Genomic DNA, 18,294 nt, shown 5'->3' with positions numbered 1-18,294 from the left:
TTACTACAGACTCATCGCGACCTTTTCTTCTATTTTTGGTGTTCTGGCTGCAAGCGTACAACCCATTAAGGAAACGCTACAAGTGTTTTTATCATTCTAACCAGTTATTATTATTGTCTTGAAGGAACTCAGATTCTACCTGCATTCAGTGGATTAGGAGAGTGCTGAAGCTTGAAGTGCTAGCTTGGAACTCTTGAATTGAATTTGGCTAAGACGAGAAGACCGCATACACAACCTCAAGACACAAAAACATAAGGAAACCTAAGCAAAAGATCATGTAGAACAGGCCCTGCTACACTGACCTAAAAGAGTAACTGATGTTACAGGAAGTGTATTCACAGAAAGGTAGCTGACACAGCATCAGCCCATGTGAAAAATATCAAAATAACAAGAACCCATAAAGAATTACAAATACAAGGCCTATGTTCCATGTATGGATTAGTGTGTTTAGTCACTTTTTATGGTAACTCAAACTATATGAACAGAGTTTACATCTAATATTCCTCCCACTACTCGACACTACACAAACAGTGACGAATTGCTTTTGTCCCAAGCCTGTTTAATGAATGAACCAATCACGCATTAATGGCACAATCTATGGATGAGTGCTGCATGTTTGGAGACTTTCTCCACACCAGACGCAGTTGGCGAGTGCAGAATTGTCTGTTGACATTGTAAAAATGTAATTACATTTGGTTTATGGATTCCAACACATGTAACATGTACTGCTTCAAGTTAAAGCTGTACACCCTTTAACTATTCCCTACTTGTATCACAGGACATTATTATTTCACATGAAGAGCACCGAAGGTATATTTTGTCGCAGTAGGTCAAATGTGATAATGCTGCACTTTAGAAATGCACCTTGGAACACATTCTGCAGCTTTTCTTCAGTCCATATGAACACCTCAATTAGGATCTCTGAAAGTCACATTTAGCCTGCCTTTAAAAATATTCCAAATCATTATTATAGACCCTGGGACTTAGCATTATCCACCAGTCAGGCTAAGATGCTTATACATTGGCAATCTATGGGACCAGGCAGCTGGACAGCAGTCCTGGAGCACACAATGACTTCCCATTAATGGGTTGCGGAGCATCGGGAGATCCCACCCTGAGCAGAGATTTCCATGTGGATGTGACCTATGGCACAGGGGTACCTGCCCCCAGCCATCTGCACTGATTTGACAAATTATTCTATATCAAAGGCTTCTGCACTGATTTGGGTGGTAATTGATTGGAAGAGAGGCCCTTAAATCCCTGATTGGTTTAGCGGGATGTTGGGGGAGATATGCTGGAGCAAGTGAGAGGAGAGTAAAGAGAGAGAGAGAGTACAGTGCAGGAGATCTGGGAAATATAAAGAGCGTTACCTCATTTGCACTCACACAATTTTGTGTGATATGCAATTTCTACACACAATATGCATGGCATATACTTTTTTTTTACAGAACTGCCTATGGCACGTCTGTTTCTGTTTCTTTTTCAAATGTAACCTTCAGGATATCCAATTTGTTAGTGTGTCCATGAAGATGGGATTTCACCATTCCAAAAAAACGAATCTGGTTAGAAATGGAATCTTATTGATTTGTTCCACATGGAGGTGTGGTCTGATGCAGATATATGAGCATGGCAAGCTGGCTGAGAGGGAGGCACGGATTATATATTCCTTCATCAATTTCCCCTGAATTTCTGACGCTATTAACCCTTGTTGTGGAAATCGTGTGACGAGAGCGATAATATCAAGCATGGCGGTTGGTCATTGTTAGTGATTCCTCTGAGGATTACCTCTATCAGAAGAGCACTGCATGAGAGCACACACATAGCAGTTAAACATGCTCTGTAATGACGAATATCATTTGGAGATTTATCAGTCAAATTACCACTATAATAAATGTGAATCCAATAATATTTATTAATACGGTGTTCCACATGTGGCCCTAAAACCCGTTTAAATATAAAGCTTGCACAATTTACAAGCTGTGACCAGTCCTTCAAGTTAGTCAAGTATACAGTATGGCATGTCTGATGTTCTGCAGATAAGCCAGGAGACTGCAGAGCCCTGTTAATGCAACTGTGACAGCGAAGCCACATACATATAGGCCTACCGTCTTTATTACACGGCAGGCTGGCTGCACCGCATACCTTTTGCCATTTGACACAGACATGCGGTGCTTGCTAGTGACAGATTCTGCACAGTACTGGTCCCAGAGGTCACAAATGACCTTTTGGATTGGCTTTTTTTCAGTCACAAAGAATTATTTGTTTGACGATGGCCACCAATGCAACCCCGGGCACTCTGATGGAGCCGTGGGTTGTCGCTGCTTGTCTTTTGAGATCACATTTGCCTCGTATGAATTCTGCGTGTGTGTGTGTGTGTGTGTGTGTGTGTGTGTGTGTGTGTAAGACGGGTTGAGTGAGTGAATGTGTGTGTCTGCGTGCTTGCATACGCAAGGACATGCACGTGGATGTACGTATTCAGGTAGCCACTAGCCACCCATAGTCAGCTTGATGCCTTTAACTAAGCTTAATTGCTGCATGACTAGCCTCTTGTTTGGATGCCAGAGGGATTTTCTTTTATTATACAGAATGATTCATCATTAAGATGTGCTTCTTCAGTGGCCTTTCCTTGGCTTGAAAATGCTGCTGCCCACAGGATCTTCTCAGCATTTTATCTGTGGCAATCATCACACCCTTATCAGACCTCACAGGACAAAACGTGCTTCAAGAAGCAACGTGTCTGTCGCGCATGTTCGTCACTCTCTCATTCAATTGTTAGGCGACATTTCACAGCAGAGGTTTTCATCTTGTGTGTAAAGTAACACTGTAAAATGGCTTGGAGCGGCACGGCTTTACCTTAGCAATTTCAGAGCTGGCAGGAACAGGGTGCAGCGCAGGCCCCATACTGTCAGAGGTGCTTGATCCCCACCCCCATTCTTGCCTTCTCCATCTGCCACCTAACTAGAATGCACTGTTCACATAGACATCTATTTACACATGCATGCACACACATTCTTTCACATACTTAACAATAATATCAGCCAGAACGCTGCTCTTCAATATCATACCAACCCATAGCTAAATATTTCATATATTACATTTTGAAAAACACAGAAATAAACAATTGTCTTATTTCAGACGTTTCTGTTTACCATCTCTGCTACAAATGTGATTGTGCTGGAACATGTATGCATGTGCACAACCCTCTTCAAAATTCTTTCCTATCCTGTTGTGCTGTAATGAGAAACTGTTATTCATGTTGTAGATTCAGAAGAAAACCTTGTGAAAAACTGACAATTTTCTACCGCCTGAAGCCTAGTGTCAGAAATATGATCTTACCCTCACCTCGTACCCTGACTGCCGTACTGTAATGATGCTCTGAGGTGAGCCCACTCATCAATTATTCACAGAATGCAAGATTTTCACTCTTTATCTTCTCGCCAGCTAGAGGAGACCATTTAGGAAAAACAGGAGGAAATAAAAGGAAAAGAGAGAGAAAGCAGGAAACTGCTTTGCGGATGAATACGAGAGCCTGCTGTGGACAGACAATGCTCTTGATGCGAGTTATAATTGTAGTTTAACAACGTGCAGACCTCTGGGATTTCCAGTATGCAATGTATGGCCTTTAGACTTGGATCGCTATGGAAACCAAAGGCCCTGAAAGACCTGCAGTGCCCACCCACTCGGACAGCCGTTAATCATCTTCGCTCAGATCCTGGCACTGCAGAATTTGGCCAATGTGTCAAGAAGCAATTATATATACTTAGTGCTCGGGCACCCGATCTCCTCCCTCCCCTGTCTTTCCTCGCTCTCGCACTCTTAATATAATCACAGAGTAGTCAGTTTAAAAGCCCTCTGTTCATTCCACTATCTATCTGGGGGATGCACACAATGCAGATGAAGAGAAGTGTAAAAAGACAGAGGATATTCTATTCTGAGAGCCATCACAATCGGAATATTCTTTTCATATAAATCATATCCAGCCATTTACTCGTTTTAGCAGCCTCCAGAGCTGACTGACATACTAAATTAGCCCAGCTGGCCCATTGCATTCACTGCACATATTGGGTTGGTGCGGATCATGGAGACTAATGTGAGCTGACTAGAGGGAGATTATGTTCCGCTGCTAACAGCTAAAAAGTGAATAACACGATCCGCAAACCCACGGTGTTCCCCCCATTACATCAGTCCTGATCAGCTGTGTGAAAATGGAAAGAGAGTAAGTGAGAGAAAGACCAAATGTGGCGGGACACTGACAGACATACTCGAGCTAGAGAGAACGAAGTGCTCCTGTATTAAACATCTGCAACAGCCCGTCCTACACTTGACTATGTCAGACTGAAATTTCTCATCAAGAGCAACCTAAATATGAAAAGTGCAGGTGATATGTGAAGGGCATGCAGTGTTGACAGACTTCCAAACATAAGTTGATTGCCTTCCCTGTGATTTACCAATGACAGACATGGGGGGGGGAGGCGAATCATATTTTATTATTATTTACTGTCCAACACCATCTACAGCTTTCAATGCCAGCAAAGTCATTTTAGACAGCTAGCTGTGCATTAGCGATGTAGAGGAGTGTTAGGCTTTGAACAGTTGATGACAGGCTGTCAGACAGCTTCCCTCCATTGGGCTCCTTTTACCAAGGTCCACTCTTGCAACAAGCCACTCTCCACCATACCAGCCATTCATCCAGAAAAAGACACGGGCATTTTTGACACATTTGGTGGTAAGTGAACTGAAATCGTGTGAATTTCACTACATAGCACATTATCACATTTGCAAGAGGCATGCACCAGGAGCAGGAACTGAGGCGGAAAGTTATTTCAATGTGTGGAAATGACTTGAGAGCATCAGAGGGAAGTGATGACTTTGACTGTGCATGTACAGGACTAATTATCATTGAATAAATCTCATGTCTCACCTCATGTCAAATAAATGTTGAAATAATGAAATGCAGAGAGACAAAAACAGCAGGGAGAGTAAAAAATCTGCTTGATTTTTAAGTGAAAATATTGTCTTTTTAGAATAACTGATAAGCAAATTAATTTGCACATCCTTTGGCAAATATTTTTGTGAAAGGAATGTGGTGCATAGAATGGTCTTGACATGATATAAAGCTAATTTACAAATGTGACATGTGAGTAGGCACACAAACAAAAGCTAATAAGACATTAAATAACATTAAATGCTTGAAATAATTGTTACTTTACATAATGTTGTTTGTCCCCTGTCTGAAAGCAAACTGGAGCTTACCTTATGAGGACAAATGGGGGGCGGTGAGTTGAAAGACTTCTCCGGTGTCTGGATCAGGTTCTACAAGAAAAACACATTATCAGGGACATGTTTTCTGTGGAGGGCATCTCCCTGCAAATCGCCAGTGACAGAAGTTGCAGCTTATTCCCCAGTCCTTACCATTAGCATTTTTGCAATATATTTTAGAGGGGTGAAGCGACTCGCAATCTTTGCAGCCCACTAATCCAAAACCACAGCTTTTGTTGACAGTTGTATTTTAAATCTTTATCTTGACAATATCATCTTAGCGTCCACCATGTGAGTGGGTATAGTGATGTATTTTGTTTTGTTTTCCAGTTTCCCCCTCCTTCCGTGCCTCCACGAAGATTTTAAATCCTTCTTTGTCAGAAGATTTCACTGAACATATGCTCAGAATTTTGCATACATGCCTGAGCTCATTTTTTGAGGTTAAATGATTATCACATTGTTAATACACCAATACATCACTCGGATACAAGAAAACACCATTAAAAAGCTGACGCAAGGTAAGTCAACAAGCCAACAACAGATGGCCCCGCTGCTTGTGATTATGCAAAGATTTAAAGTATTTGCATACTCACAATGCCATCATAAAAAAAAGAGAAAACAAGAAGCCATCTTGAGCTGACCTCCGTTAGAAAAGAAAAGAGAAATGAGCGAGGCAAACCCAGCAGGGATGTGGATGGGCTCTGCAAACCTTTTTGAGAATCTACCAAGGGCCTGCCTCCTGGGAAGGCCCTGTTGATTTCAAGCAGGTGCTTTCAGTTATGCCCTCATATCCAATTATGTGCCTGTGGTATGTCTGATGCTCCCTGACACTATTAATGGCTGCCTTATGGTATCACCGGGACACATGACACACTCAACTCTCCAGACTCTTAACATCTATATTTCATTGCAACATAGAAGGAGAACACCTCTCTGGCCGAGGCAACTCAGAGAGTAAAAAAAAATTAAAAAAACAGCCAAGCTTTCACTGCAGCATAAACACTGCGTCATTAAATATAAATGAATAAATGGGCCTTGCTGGGATGATGGAATTAGTAGACAAAATTTTCCCAACAGATTGAGTAGTCTATATGACCATGATATCTTAATTGATGTGACAAATAAACATGAGTTATTTTCTTTGGGGATGAGAGCAATAGATGGAATTTGCTTTTGAGTGTGTTGCATGTGTGAGGATGGTTTGATTTACAGTGGGGGAAACAGAATGACCTTGATTCCAAGCAGTCTCATTGTGACTTCTATCTTTTATATTGCATATTTAAATGGAGATGAATAAAAAACTGAGGACATTCCAATGACCTGAACTCCAGCTTTTACAATATGGAGACGATTATGCCCTGTACCACTATTAACAATCAATCTTAACAATACTGGAGATAGAAGCACAAAACATTTCCAGTTCGCCATATAACTCCCACTCACTCTAGAATGGTCTGATGTGCTACTAAAAAAATGGAAAAGGTTTAAATCGTTTATGTAATCAGCGTCAAACAGGTAGAATAGATATCTGCACACTTTAATCCATGCAGAGAATGCCTTATTTTTTGCTTTTTGTCTAAAGGACCTTCATCAGCGCTTGCACGGTTCAGCTGGAATGGCAGGTGTAGAAACAAACAAATCACATCCCGATCACTGTATACATACAGTACACCTGTGCACACCCTGGTGGTAGAGGCTCTGCCTCCTGCACTACAGCGTTAAAGTGCTGAATGTAGTACTGAGAGGTTTACAAGTGGATGCTATACTTACACAACAAAAAACATGGGGGTGGAGCACAGGGTATACATACGAACAACATATACAATCACAGAGTACCTCTATAAAAATATCACTTTATTTCATTATATAGTAAATGGGGCTTTGGCCATCGTTAATCAAAGATCCCTAAATCTATAAGAAAGAAATATGTAATCAGTGTCAGAAATCAGAAGACAACATTGCTAAGCAGCAAATGTCAGGATTTATTTTATGTCTGTATAAATTTGAAGCAAACAATAGGGTTTCTATTTCATCTTCGTCAACCACTTCAATGTGAAAGCACAAATGACGTGGAAGAAGCAATATTTACAGATACAAATATAATGTGTTGCTGCTTGGATTCAGTGCAGTGCTTTAGTTCATGTAACAAAAGGAGCCTGTTTAAGCGTGATGCCAACCACAGATAATCTAAATCCTTTTCCCTTTCTTGGACACAAACACAATCACATAGCAAGGTCTCCCCAGGCTGTAATCAGTGTTTTATTTTTTACTGATTCCCCCCCATTACAATCTCATTTTATTCTTTGAGCAGAGCAAAACATCACTTTTCATTTAGGCCATATTCTTTTGTCACACAGCTCCAGTGTAACACACACATGTAAAAAGTAATTGGTAATCATTCATTTTTTATCAATGCGGAGGAGAGCAGCCAGCTTTGTGAGCAATAACTCACAGTCCATGTTTTTACAGGAAACACAAATGCGATGATACTCATGTCATCAGGAGACAAGTCATGAATAGGAATGGAAGGAAAAAACATTTTTCAACTCACCTTTGGTCTGGAACATTTTGCATCTGATAGCCAAACATTATTGACAAGCCTTGCAATCGAGGGTCTTGGATTACACCATATATTGATGTTTTAGTCTTTTCAAAGCACTTGAGGTGGTTATTGTAATTTGATGAGGCCCAGAGAGCACAAGGCTATGATGCACAGCAACATTTATTTTCTGAGGAAACGGAAAGATAACTGAAACATGATGTTTCTTTGTCTGATTTCTTGGATACATGCTGATTTAGCAAGTTTTTTTTTTTATCCTTTAGCGTTATTCTTACCCTACAACTAACCTAACCTATAAATTAGCAGTCTTGGTTCATTTATAAACATATGTAGGTGAACCCTTTGGTATAACAGAACTATCCAACTCAAGCTCGCTCAAAAGGAATATTAGACCAAAGCTTGCGTAACTTCCTTTCTGTTTCTATGTGCCAGATGTAGTATATAGTAGTCTGGTCACACTCAACAAGCCAACATCCCTTACAAGTCCCCTGAAAAAAACAAGAGCACTATTCAGTGCTGAGTGGACAGGGACTTGTGGCACATTTGTGTTTCTAGCTCCATCAGCTCAGCCTCCATTCTCCACACACACAAGGAGGCTTTATTCGTATTTTAAGTCGTCTTCCCCGGCTACATCAAAAGTGCCAAGCTACATTTAGTAAACTGCGTTTCCAGCAGCTAGTTACTGCTTTTCTTACTCTGTTGCCACCCTGACATTGTCCCCCCCCAACCCCACCCCCAATAAAATATAGTTCTCTCACTAGGATTAAAGGAGCAATATAGTTCAAGGATTATCAAATGCCTTTGATCATGTGACTGCCATGTTTTTGATCTGCAGCACACAGCACCAAATATATTCTCTTTTTCTTGCCTTCTGTCTCTGTCCCTCTCCATGGATTTCCCTTTGCTTGATGGTTCTCTGCAATGTGTGAAAACCTCTTGACAGGGAGTGAAAGAAGAGAGTGTACCATGCGTAAAACACAAGTGCTATGCAAGATAAAGCTGTCTTGTGTTGAAGTTTGATTAGCACGTTGATAACGTCTAAGGAGAACAAGATGCGTTTATATTTTAGCCCAAACTTGTTTTCATACAGTCCTTTATAGCCATCTGAGTCCATATTGGATTTAATGTTTTCCCCCATTTGACGCAATGACAAAGATGTTTTGAGTATAAAAGAAAGCGACCATAGATTATTTGTCTTTGAAACAGGAAGTATTCAGATGCCTCAACCCCCCCACTGTACCCCCAACTGCACCATGCTGCTGTTCATTAGCAATTTCAGAGCCTTGGGCTATTTTGCAGTGTTTCAATCCCTGCATTATTATTATTTAGCGGCTGACTTGGACATGCAATCAAAGGGGCACGCAATATGTGCACCACTTGTATCGCAAAGCAATGCCTTTTCCGTGATGCCCAGACTGAAACCCTATAACTGCGAGCCAGGGGATTACGTGGCTCAAATATAGTCAACAAACCTCAAAAATGTTCTTCATCCTCATTGTACGATCACCTCCTATTAATGTCATTGCCAAGACAAAAAAAACGGGACATATCAAAACAATTATTTTGATGTGGCTTCAAGCAACACAATATTTCAATGTGAATGGCACTCGAACCTTGAATCATTACAAGGCGTGGTTTCGGGGCAAAAGAAATCCCCATCAAAAAATGATTGAATATCATTTTAATGGGTAAAAACCTACAAGGCTTTCATACTGTCTACCTGCCATGTTATTAGATAGACCATGTCAGTCAAGCTGAGGCACACAGAGACAACATACAGACAGGCTAACTAGACATAAGCACACTGCCTTCCATCTCCGTCCCTGCTCGGCATGTTTATCTATTCTTCAATGTGAGCTTAGTGCAGTACTGTGCATATGCATACAGCATGGAGGTTCAGAAACGAGTGCCTGAAGGAAGCTGCACATATAGCACAAGCTCTTTGAAATTGTGCCAGGGTGAGCCTCATTTGCAAAGCAATTTGACAACAAAAGTAAAATACTCATCAACTTCAAACCAAATTCTGGAGATGCCAACTGGTGCGGCTCTGCAGTTTGCTCAAAGGGAGAATTCAAGAGGGTTACATCCGGTGTCTTGTGTGTGTGTGTGCTTCTGACATGGCTTATTTGCAGACCTAGCATTGCACTAGTGCAATGTCATGATTGCTTTGGCAAGGAAAGAGGCTCTAATTTACATGAGAGAGAGTCCTAGAAGCACACAGGAGCTTGCCTTTGACCAAGGTGCCAACAAGCCTGCAGAAAAACAATGTAATTGCAACCTAGAAAGCAGCTGTGTTTAGAACAAACTCACTCTTAACACAGCAGGAACACGTTCTTGTAAATCATTCCAATAGGCAAAATGTGGTATGATGAAATATTTAGTATAGTGGTTGGTATTCATTCATTAGTATGTACACTCAAATCAAATTTAAGCTTTCAAGGCCACTTTGGATTCATTTTTTCAATACATCTCCAACATGACTCAGTCGGTCACTATTCACTCGATCACCAGTCCTCGTTCATTGGAGATTTAGTCTTCAGTCTTTTGTGCCATGGATTGTTTTGATAAGTGCAATATTGCTGTGGATTAACTAGAACCGGATTTCATACCATGTGGGTTTATGATAATCTAGAATGTGCCAGGGAAGCTTCATATTGTTTTTACTGCCTTTACAACTGCTATGACATTTCATTAGAACATTGAGTTTTCAGAAACCTGACACCTACAGAAAAGTCACAGGCTGATACGGTTTTAAATTAAGCGATAGAATTGTTGTGTACCACAATACATGCAGTGGCTCAACAAAGGTTTGTGTACCAGTTCTGAGCATATGATGTCTTTTTTAAAAATCAGGTCACACAGTTTCTATTCTTTTTTTAGTTTCAAGCTTTTATATTTCGACTCGATGCTTTCAGCTACAGTGCGTGGCCTTCAGGTGAGAGAGGAGGCGACTTGATTTTTTTAAATATATTTGACCTCCAACAGGAGCCACAGGTCTACACCGTGTATGCGCTCTTACTGAACATCAAGCTCTACTTCAATACACAACAAAAAACATCATTTATTAAACATAGCATTGCTTTCCAAGAATGTTTCATTCCACAAGTCTCTGCCAAACTGTAAACAGACAGCATTATTTGCTGGCAGATCATGATGGAGAAAACATTTGGAAATTTTTAGTTTGTTGAAATAGTCAACCAAGTAACACACTCTAAATCAATAATGAATCAATTAGAATCATATTAGCATGGTATTATAAAAATAAAACAAAAACACTTTTTTGTTGATTCTTTCTGTAATTATCTTGAGTGAGTTGCGTACATTTCCTGGTTTATAAGGGGAGAAGTCTCCTTGGATTAAGTTGTAATTACATGTTTAGAAATATTACACTAATGTCGGTGCAAAAAATATGACCTAAGAGGCAAACAAAATCGTCATCGCTCAGATAGTTTGGAGAGGAGCGGCAGTTTGATACAAATTGAGGCCACGAGAAGAGAGACGATGTGCTGAAAAGTTCTCTAATCCAGTAATATTTTGGGTGACATTCTAAGATAAATATTCTGGCATTGTCTTGATGAGAAAGCCTTGCCTCATTTAAGTATCTTTGGGATCTGGATCAATCCACATGGAGGGAGTCAGACTTGTACACTTGACCATATAATGTGGCATGCTTGTCACAACCCGGAATGCATTTCTCTCTTCAAAGTATATTTCTTGGCCTGCTCTCGTCACTCACTCCCTCTAACCAATTTGTCATTCTAAGCCTAGCCTCTCTGCTGCCAGCGCCTAGATGATAGCAGTGGGCCTCTCTGATCCAGGCAGTGGCTAGGGAGCAGGCCAAGTGTTACGCGAGCCACCCTGGGACACCGAGCAGGCGCTTCTGCCGGCTGATGCACGCCTCCGCGGCCGAGAGAAACTGGCTTTGCAGATGCTTTCAATTCGACACAGAGTGGAGCTCATCTACTTTGTGGGGACATTTGTTTTGTGATTGTGCACTGCATTTGAGCTTGTTTGTGTATTTTGTGCGCAAGCACGTGTGTGTGTGTGTGTGTGTCGGAAAGATTAAGAGAGGTCTGCGTGTCTGTACGCATTTGTATGTGAGTGTTTGTGCATGACTGAATATATCTGTGTGTGCATGCAGGAGTGTGTGTGAAGCTGCTTTTTTTTTTATATAAAGACACAATTATCCTGAAATGAGGCTGAGCTTTTTTTCTTTTTTCTTTTTTTGGTTCGCAATTATCATATTCGCTAAGTTCTGATGACCTCCTACTTCTCTGCTGATATCCTTTAGAAGTCAATCTTGTCACCATTTTCCTCCATTGGCAGACCTTCCTCTCAAGAGCAAGAGACAACACAACACTCAGTCGTTCATCACTTCATTATTCCTGTTTTAAAGAACCGTTAATGCCCTCATTCGAATGCTTGGATGCCGCTTTGCTGTTCAGCTTATCAGCAACAGTCAACCAATTTACTACTGCCGTTCTCTCTCTAGTCGGGTGAGCAGTGCATTAAGTGTGTTCAAAATTACATTAGCTGTACATTGTTATTGACTGCTTCTCACGGTCAGGCAAAACTTTATTTTGATAAATGAAAATAAATGCCATCTCATAAAGTCAAATTACGCAGTGCGTGTGTTATGCATTCGCAAATCCATTGTCCTCAGCAGGCCTTTTGGAGAAAAGGAGTTAGGAATGATAAATACCTCAGTGGCTTTTGATTTAGATGATACAAAACAGTGCATTGGAGGAACAAAAGAATGCTTGCAGCACATTTGGCAAACGTATGCTGATCATCTTCTGTTTGTCAAATTCCGGAGAAGCCGCTCTGTTTTGATGAGCAGTCTGCTCTCCTCTCTGCAGAGCTGCTCGACGTCGACCTTTCACAACCTCTTTTTTTTTTTATGTTGCGGCCCTTTGCAAAAGTGTTTAGGATTAAATGATGCATGGTTAATGCATTTCCACAGGAGTAGACATATTTATCTCTAACGCATAGACTCCTACCTACCATTCCGAACCCAACAATCGGCAGTCCCAAAATAGACCCCTTCCTTCGTCTGCATGAGAATTGGGACTTGAAGTAGCTTGTGGAGTGCTTCGCCCAAGCTTTCTCGTTAGACATTGATACCCATCTCACAAAGCAACACCAGTATTTGATTGGGAATGAATCTGGAAGGCTGCAATCAGTTTCCCTTGTATGGGCACAGTTAACATGTGTGTGACTGCTCCTTGAGCTCTGATGGCAGAGACGTGGGCGATTAAGGCCAGAGCCCCAATCAAACCAGCTGTGATCCAGTCCCCCCATGGCACTGGTTGTGCCAGGCATGTGTTCCACACTACTAGCAGGCAGTATGCCTTGAACAAACCCCAAGTCTGGGGAGTCACGGCCACACATGAACCAGGACATGTAGGCAGATTGGGGTTTAAGCGACACAAACATTTTTCAGAGACAGAGCTGCTATGCAAGCAGAAATAATCTCATTGGTTGCGTTAAACCTCAGTGGAGGGTTTTTCTGTCCAAGCAGCAGCAGGCTGCTGAAGCCCAGTGCGAAAGGCAGGGGGTAAGACAGTAGGTAGCTAATATTATGAATCCCAGTGCTCTTCCTGGATAAAAGAATGCAATTAGGGCTGGGCTATAACTATTTATTGTCATTCAATGGCATCATACCGTGATGAAATCATATAGAGATATCCTGATAAATTGTTAATCAGAAAATCTGTTGGGTTTTTTTGCACTAAAGTGCTTAATTAAATGAGAAAATAATCACTATTTGTCCTTTGTCAAGTATTGAATTCACACAAGAGTAATCAAAACCCTGTAGTTATTTCATGTAGTTTTAGAAAACATGCTATATTGTGATACATATCGTTATCGAGAAATGAAATGACCTTTATAGTGATCGAAGATTTTGGCCTTATAGCCCAGCCCTAGATGCAAAGAAGTCATATTTAAGACAAGTAATCTGGGTAAGATAGATACCGTTTGTATTGTATATCTATATTGTTCAGTGTTCTAGATTGATAGCCTTTGCTTTGAAAAACAATATGATTACAAACATCATATTTAAGTACGAATCAAATAAATCAACAAAAAAGAAAATTCATAAATCATCACATTTTTCAATTCAATAACAAACACCTCAACATTACAAACTGTAGCATTGCCTACGTAGCTTTAGAAATTCCACTTTACAATGTCATATTGAATAAGCACTAACCACGTGATCCTCCTTTTTGGTGACGGGTACTCGCTCCAATGCTTTTGTGAATACTCGTCTAGTTTTGACATAATATCACCCTCACTTTTAAATTTATTTTCCACACAAAAATATCCTCTTTCATTCATTCCACAGCTAGACATTGATATCTAATACATAATAGTTCATACCAGTCATTTAAACTGAGGAATTACCAACCATGTATTACCCAACCAAGACTAAACATTCCCAGTACCAGTACCATTTTGTCAGTAGTGATAAACATTTAACTCATACAAAGTATATCATTGACATAAAAGAACAGCTTCCGTCTTGTTTTTTAAAGCAATGACTACACAATTAAACAGTACACACACACACACAAACAGATAATACAAATTCATGACCATAATCCTTTAACAAGAATGGTATGCTCTGCAGATCCATGATAAAAATACTAATACTAAACTGATGCCACCACATAGGCTACAGTATTTTATTTTTTTTTAAGCATTCATAGATTGTCATGAACACAAATAGCTGTAGCTGTCTGTTAATGATTTTTATAAATTCCACTAGGGGTACCAAAGACAGCTGTCAAATGTTGAATTATATATATCGGTTTAAAACAAAAATATTAACAGGGTTAGTGGCTTCTCTTGGATTCAATATAGAACAACATTTTTTGATTAAAAAGTAGTGTTTTAGACATCAGCATGGTCTAACTGCAATACGTCTGAATTCTTGAGAAGTAAACTGTCGTTATTAAGGATGAAAAAAATGTCGTAAAGACATGGTCAATAACTGGTGTTGCACAGGGATCAATCTGTAAGCAGTAGCCCTTCATGCTGCGCCTTCAAGTCCCACATGTGCTTCTAACATAATAACTGGAGTGTTATGATCACGAATGGAATTGCAAATCTATTTCTTTTTCTGTTTCAGGTGGACATACATGAATTATGCAAATCTAGGGTGTTACAAATTTAAAAGAGATTGGTTTTGAATAGGTGTTCTCATTCTGCAGTTCAGACCTCAGCGGACCTCACTAAAAAATTACTGTCTGGCTTCCGCCCCGCCCCCTCAACACAAACCTTGTTCTCTGAATGACATGCCGAACTATCAAACGGAGGAGAATACAAGGCCTTCTAAACACCTATTATAGCTATCGATGGCAGAGGCAGAGGTTATGACCATAGAATGGGGCGGATATTTGTGTCTCTCACTCCGCATTACCAGCATCTTTGGAACAAGCTTTATAGATTTGGACAGCGGCAAAGGGAGGCTTTATCAGCACCAACACAGAGAAACACATTAAGGGATCAGAACCCCAAAGGTCAATTGTGGCTGTGGGCAGTGCTTTGTTATGGTGTCCTCTCTGTTTATTTTGCCCTGAAGCCAAGGGACTCATGTGAAAACATGGAATTATACCAATGTTGTGGACATTTTAGAAGTTTTACGTCCTCAATATAATACTGCATACTTATTGAGCTGTTAACATTTATACATATTCCTCTTTTCTGTGAGATACGGGCCGGTGTTCGGCATTCTGTGTCCTTTATCACAAGTAACAATAGGATAAAAGGTGCTGATGTTTCATAAAATAAAAAGAGGATGATAGTGGAAGCAAAATGTAAGAAAGCTTTTTGATAACCAGCTTGCAACTTCCTGAATGTATTCATCTGTCAACTCATATATCACAGAAGTAGATCATTTGAGCCCTAACGCAGTTTTGTAATTTCAATATCGTCTTTCGAAAACTGTTTCTGGAACGGGTGCTGAACTCTGCTGCAAACATCATTCTTTTTTAAAACTCGATTATGTGACATGCTGTTATTAAAAGAGCACATTGCCCTTGTTCAGGGGATGTAAAACATCTCCTTTTCAGGATTTAATGTTTTTTATATATATTCATGATCTGAACAAAAGACGCTGTGACACGGTGCTGTACTTGTGTTTTGCAGGGCAACACTCGCTGGTTGAGACAAATCCTTAATCCCTCTCAAGATAATAAAAACAACAATAATAATACAAAATAATAACAATACTAATAACAGTAGTAGTGTAATCCTTATTCCCAGATGGAACCATTTCCTGAAAAGACAGTTTTTGGGCCCACAGAGGTTCTATTCAAGAAGAAGAGCATTGGGAAGTGATTTGAAATACACAGCAATTAAAATAAGACACACTGTCCAATCCTACGCACCACGCTAATCCTCTGATAAAGATGCAGCTATTGTAGTGCAAAAACTCTCATTTTACTGTATCTATTGTGTATCAGGTTGTAATATTGCACTCTCACTCCATCCCCAAGTGTATTTCTTCAGAAAATATAAACATATTCTCAGATGCCAGAAGGTGCAACAGTGGTCTGACTGGCTGCCATTGAAGAAGCACAGGCTTTTAGTTTCAAAATATCAAGTTTACAACTCTTTGGGGGGTTAAAAAATGACAACAAATATGGCTGCAACAGCTGCCGCAGTGCTACTGTAGAATAAATGCAGCACAGATGAAAGGTGATGAGTGCCTTTTTACTCCTGGACTTCACAAGAGTCTAAGAACACACACATGCGCAGGCGTTCACACAGAGAGACGCATCCACAAATGCAAAACGCGGATAAACATACGACTGAAGACGACTGCTTTATGTTTTCCCTTTCTAATGCAAAAGACGACCGATGCTAGAAACAGATGGAATCATTTCTAACCCTGAACATTTGTTCACGACCACAATTAATGATGGTGAATAATCCTAATGAATGCTATACTATTTTTGTGATTGCCAGATTGCTATCTGCATACAGCCTTGTGGAAAATGTTAATTGTAATGCTAATCTTCCAAACAGAAATAAACATACACAAGCAAAAGCACACGTATGGAGCATGTCAAGATTATCATTAAAAATGATATCTTATATTTGCCGTATATATCAATTATTTAGATTCGATTTTATTTTCTGTCTTTATTTCTGTTTTCCAATTCTTTTTGTCTTTCATTCTCTTTTTTTCTTCCTTTTGAACGGCAGTCTGTCTAAATCCAATAGAGTTTCTCTCAGCGTGAGGCAGCTTCAAAGCTCTGCTCTGTGGTCAGGCCCGTCGATCCTCTCACCCACGTCCTGGTTGTTTAAGACAGAAAAAAGCACAGCAGTGCAGTTTCTTAAACATGCAGATCCAACCCAGCACCAACAGAGGGACCGCTGTTTGGCAAAAGAGTCTCTCTCTTGCTCTCTCTCTCGCTCTCTCTCTCTCTCTGTATCTCTCTCTGTATCTCTCTCTCCCGCTATCTTTCCTCACCTTGGACTCTGACTCTCTCATTACCCTCTCTCCTCCATAGACCTCATTATACCCACATACTCCTATCTCTCTCTCTCTCTCTCTTTCTCTCTCTCATACAATTGCCTCTCTCACACTTATTCCATCTGTCAGTTAGCTCACCCTCTCCATTCCTCCACCATCATTTACCTTTTTCCATCCCCGGCTACTTCAGCTGTCCTCACTTTTCATCCGGCACTCCATCCCAGCGTCCCGTGCCTCCCCTCTATCTTTGCTGCAGCTCAATCCCTATCGCCGCCTCTTGCCTCACTCTCCATGTAAAGTGATTGATGCCAAGCCTGGGCTGCAGGCCATCCCTCCTACCACACACGCAGGGACATCACACTGAACCCAGAGGGGATGCCGTTACCGCGGAAAAGGGAGTTGGAGTGGAGCGTGGAGCTATGGGAGGTTTGCCGAAACAAGCCGTACCCACCCACGTCTGAGGGGAACCGGTCTTGGGGGTGCCCTTGGTGGGGAGCACGAATTGGTACACCGGAGTACTCATTATGGCTCTGTAGGGACTGTCCTGCGGGCCAGCCACTGAGTTGCTCTGGAGCTCATTACACCAGGCAGCCACGGAGCTCGAGGCACCCAGAGGCAACAGGGCTCATTGCAGAGACAAGAAAGGGGAGGGCTGCCCAGATTACCCTTAATCAGAGGCACCTGTAGACAGTCAGCGCCTCCCTCCTCATTGCCTTCCGTTAAGCCCCCACCCCTCCCGACGCGCACGCACACTCTTTCTTGCTGCTGTAATTATTGCAATTGCTTCACTTGACTGTCATTCCTGAGCATGAAGTTGCACAGCTTGCCTTCTAATGAGAAACCCAGCTATGATCCGTAGGTGTTATTTATTTATTTAATTATTTATTCAACATAGCATGTATAATGTCAATTATTTAAATTAGTGTGATTTTAGAGCACGCCATGCTCTGCAAAGCTCTCCCCGCTGTGCGTTATCGACATTCGACTC

At 40.9% G+C, this 18,294-nt stretch overlaps 1 protein-coding gene across 2 annotated transcripts in view; it reads right to left on the bottom strand.

Annotated features, from left to right (window-relative positions):
- pcdh11 (protocadherin 11) overlaps positions 1 to 18,294 on the bottom strand; it is a 123,668-nt gene that overhangs the window by 65,438 nt on the left and 39,936 nt on the right. For both annotated transcript variants that reach the window (XM_031862749.1, XM_031862750.1), the window contains exon 4: positions 5,254 to 5,313. In XM_031862749.1, the coding sequence (XP_031718609.1) occupies positions 5,254 to 5,313 (60 nt within the window). The remainder of the gene's footprint in view (positions 1 to 5,253; positions 5,314 to 18,294) is intronic.

This window comes from Anarrhichthys ocellatus, unplaced genomic scaffold (genome assembly GCF_004355925.1).
Source record: "Anarrhichthys ocellatus isolate YVR2014 unplaced genomic scaffold, GSC_Weel_1.0 scaffold27, whole genome shotgun sequence".
NCBI classification, from domain to species: Eukaryota; Metazoa; Chordata; class Actinopteri; order Perciformes; family Anarhichadidae; genus Anarrhichthys; species Anarrhichthys ocellatus.
The sequence above is the reverse complement of the archived record's forward strand: the minus strand, read 5'-3'. Positions and strand labels throughout refer to the sequence as shown.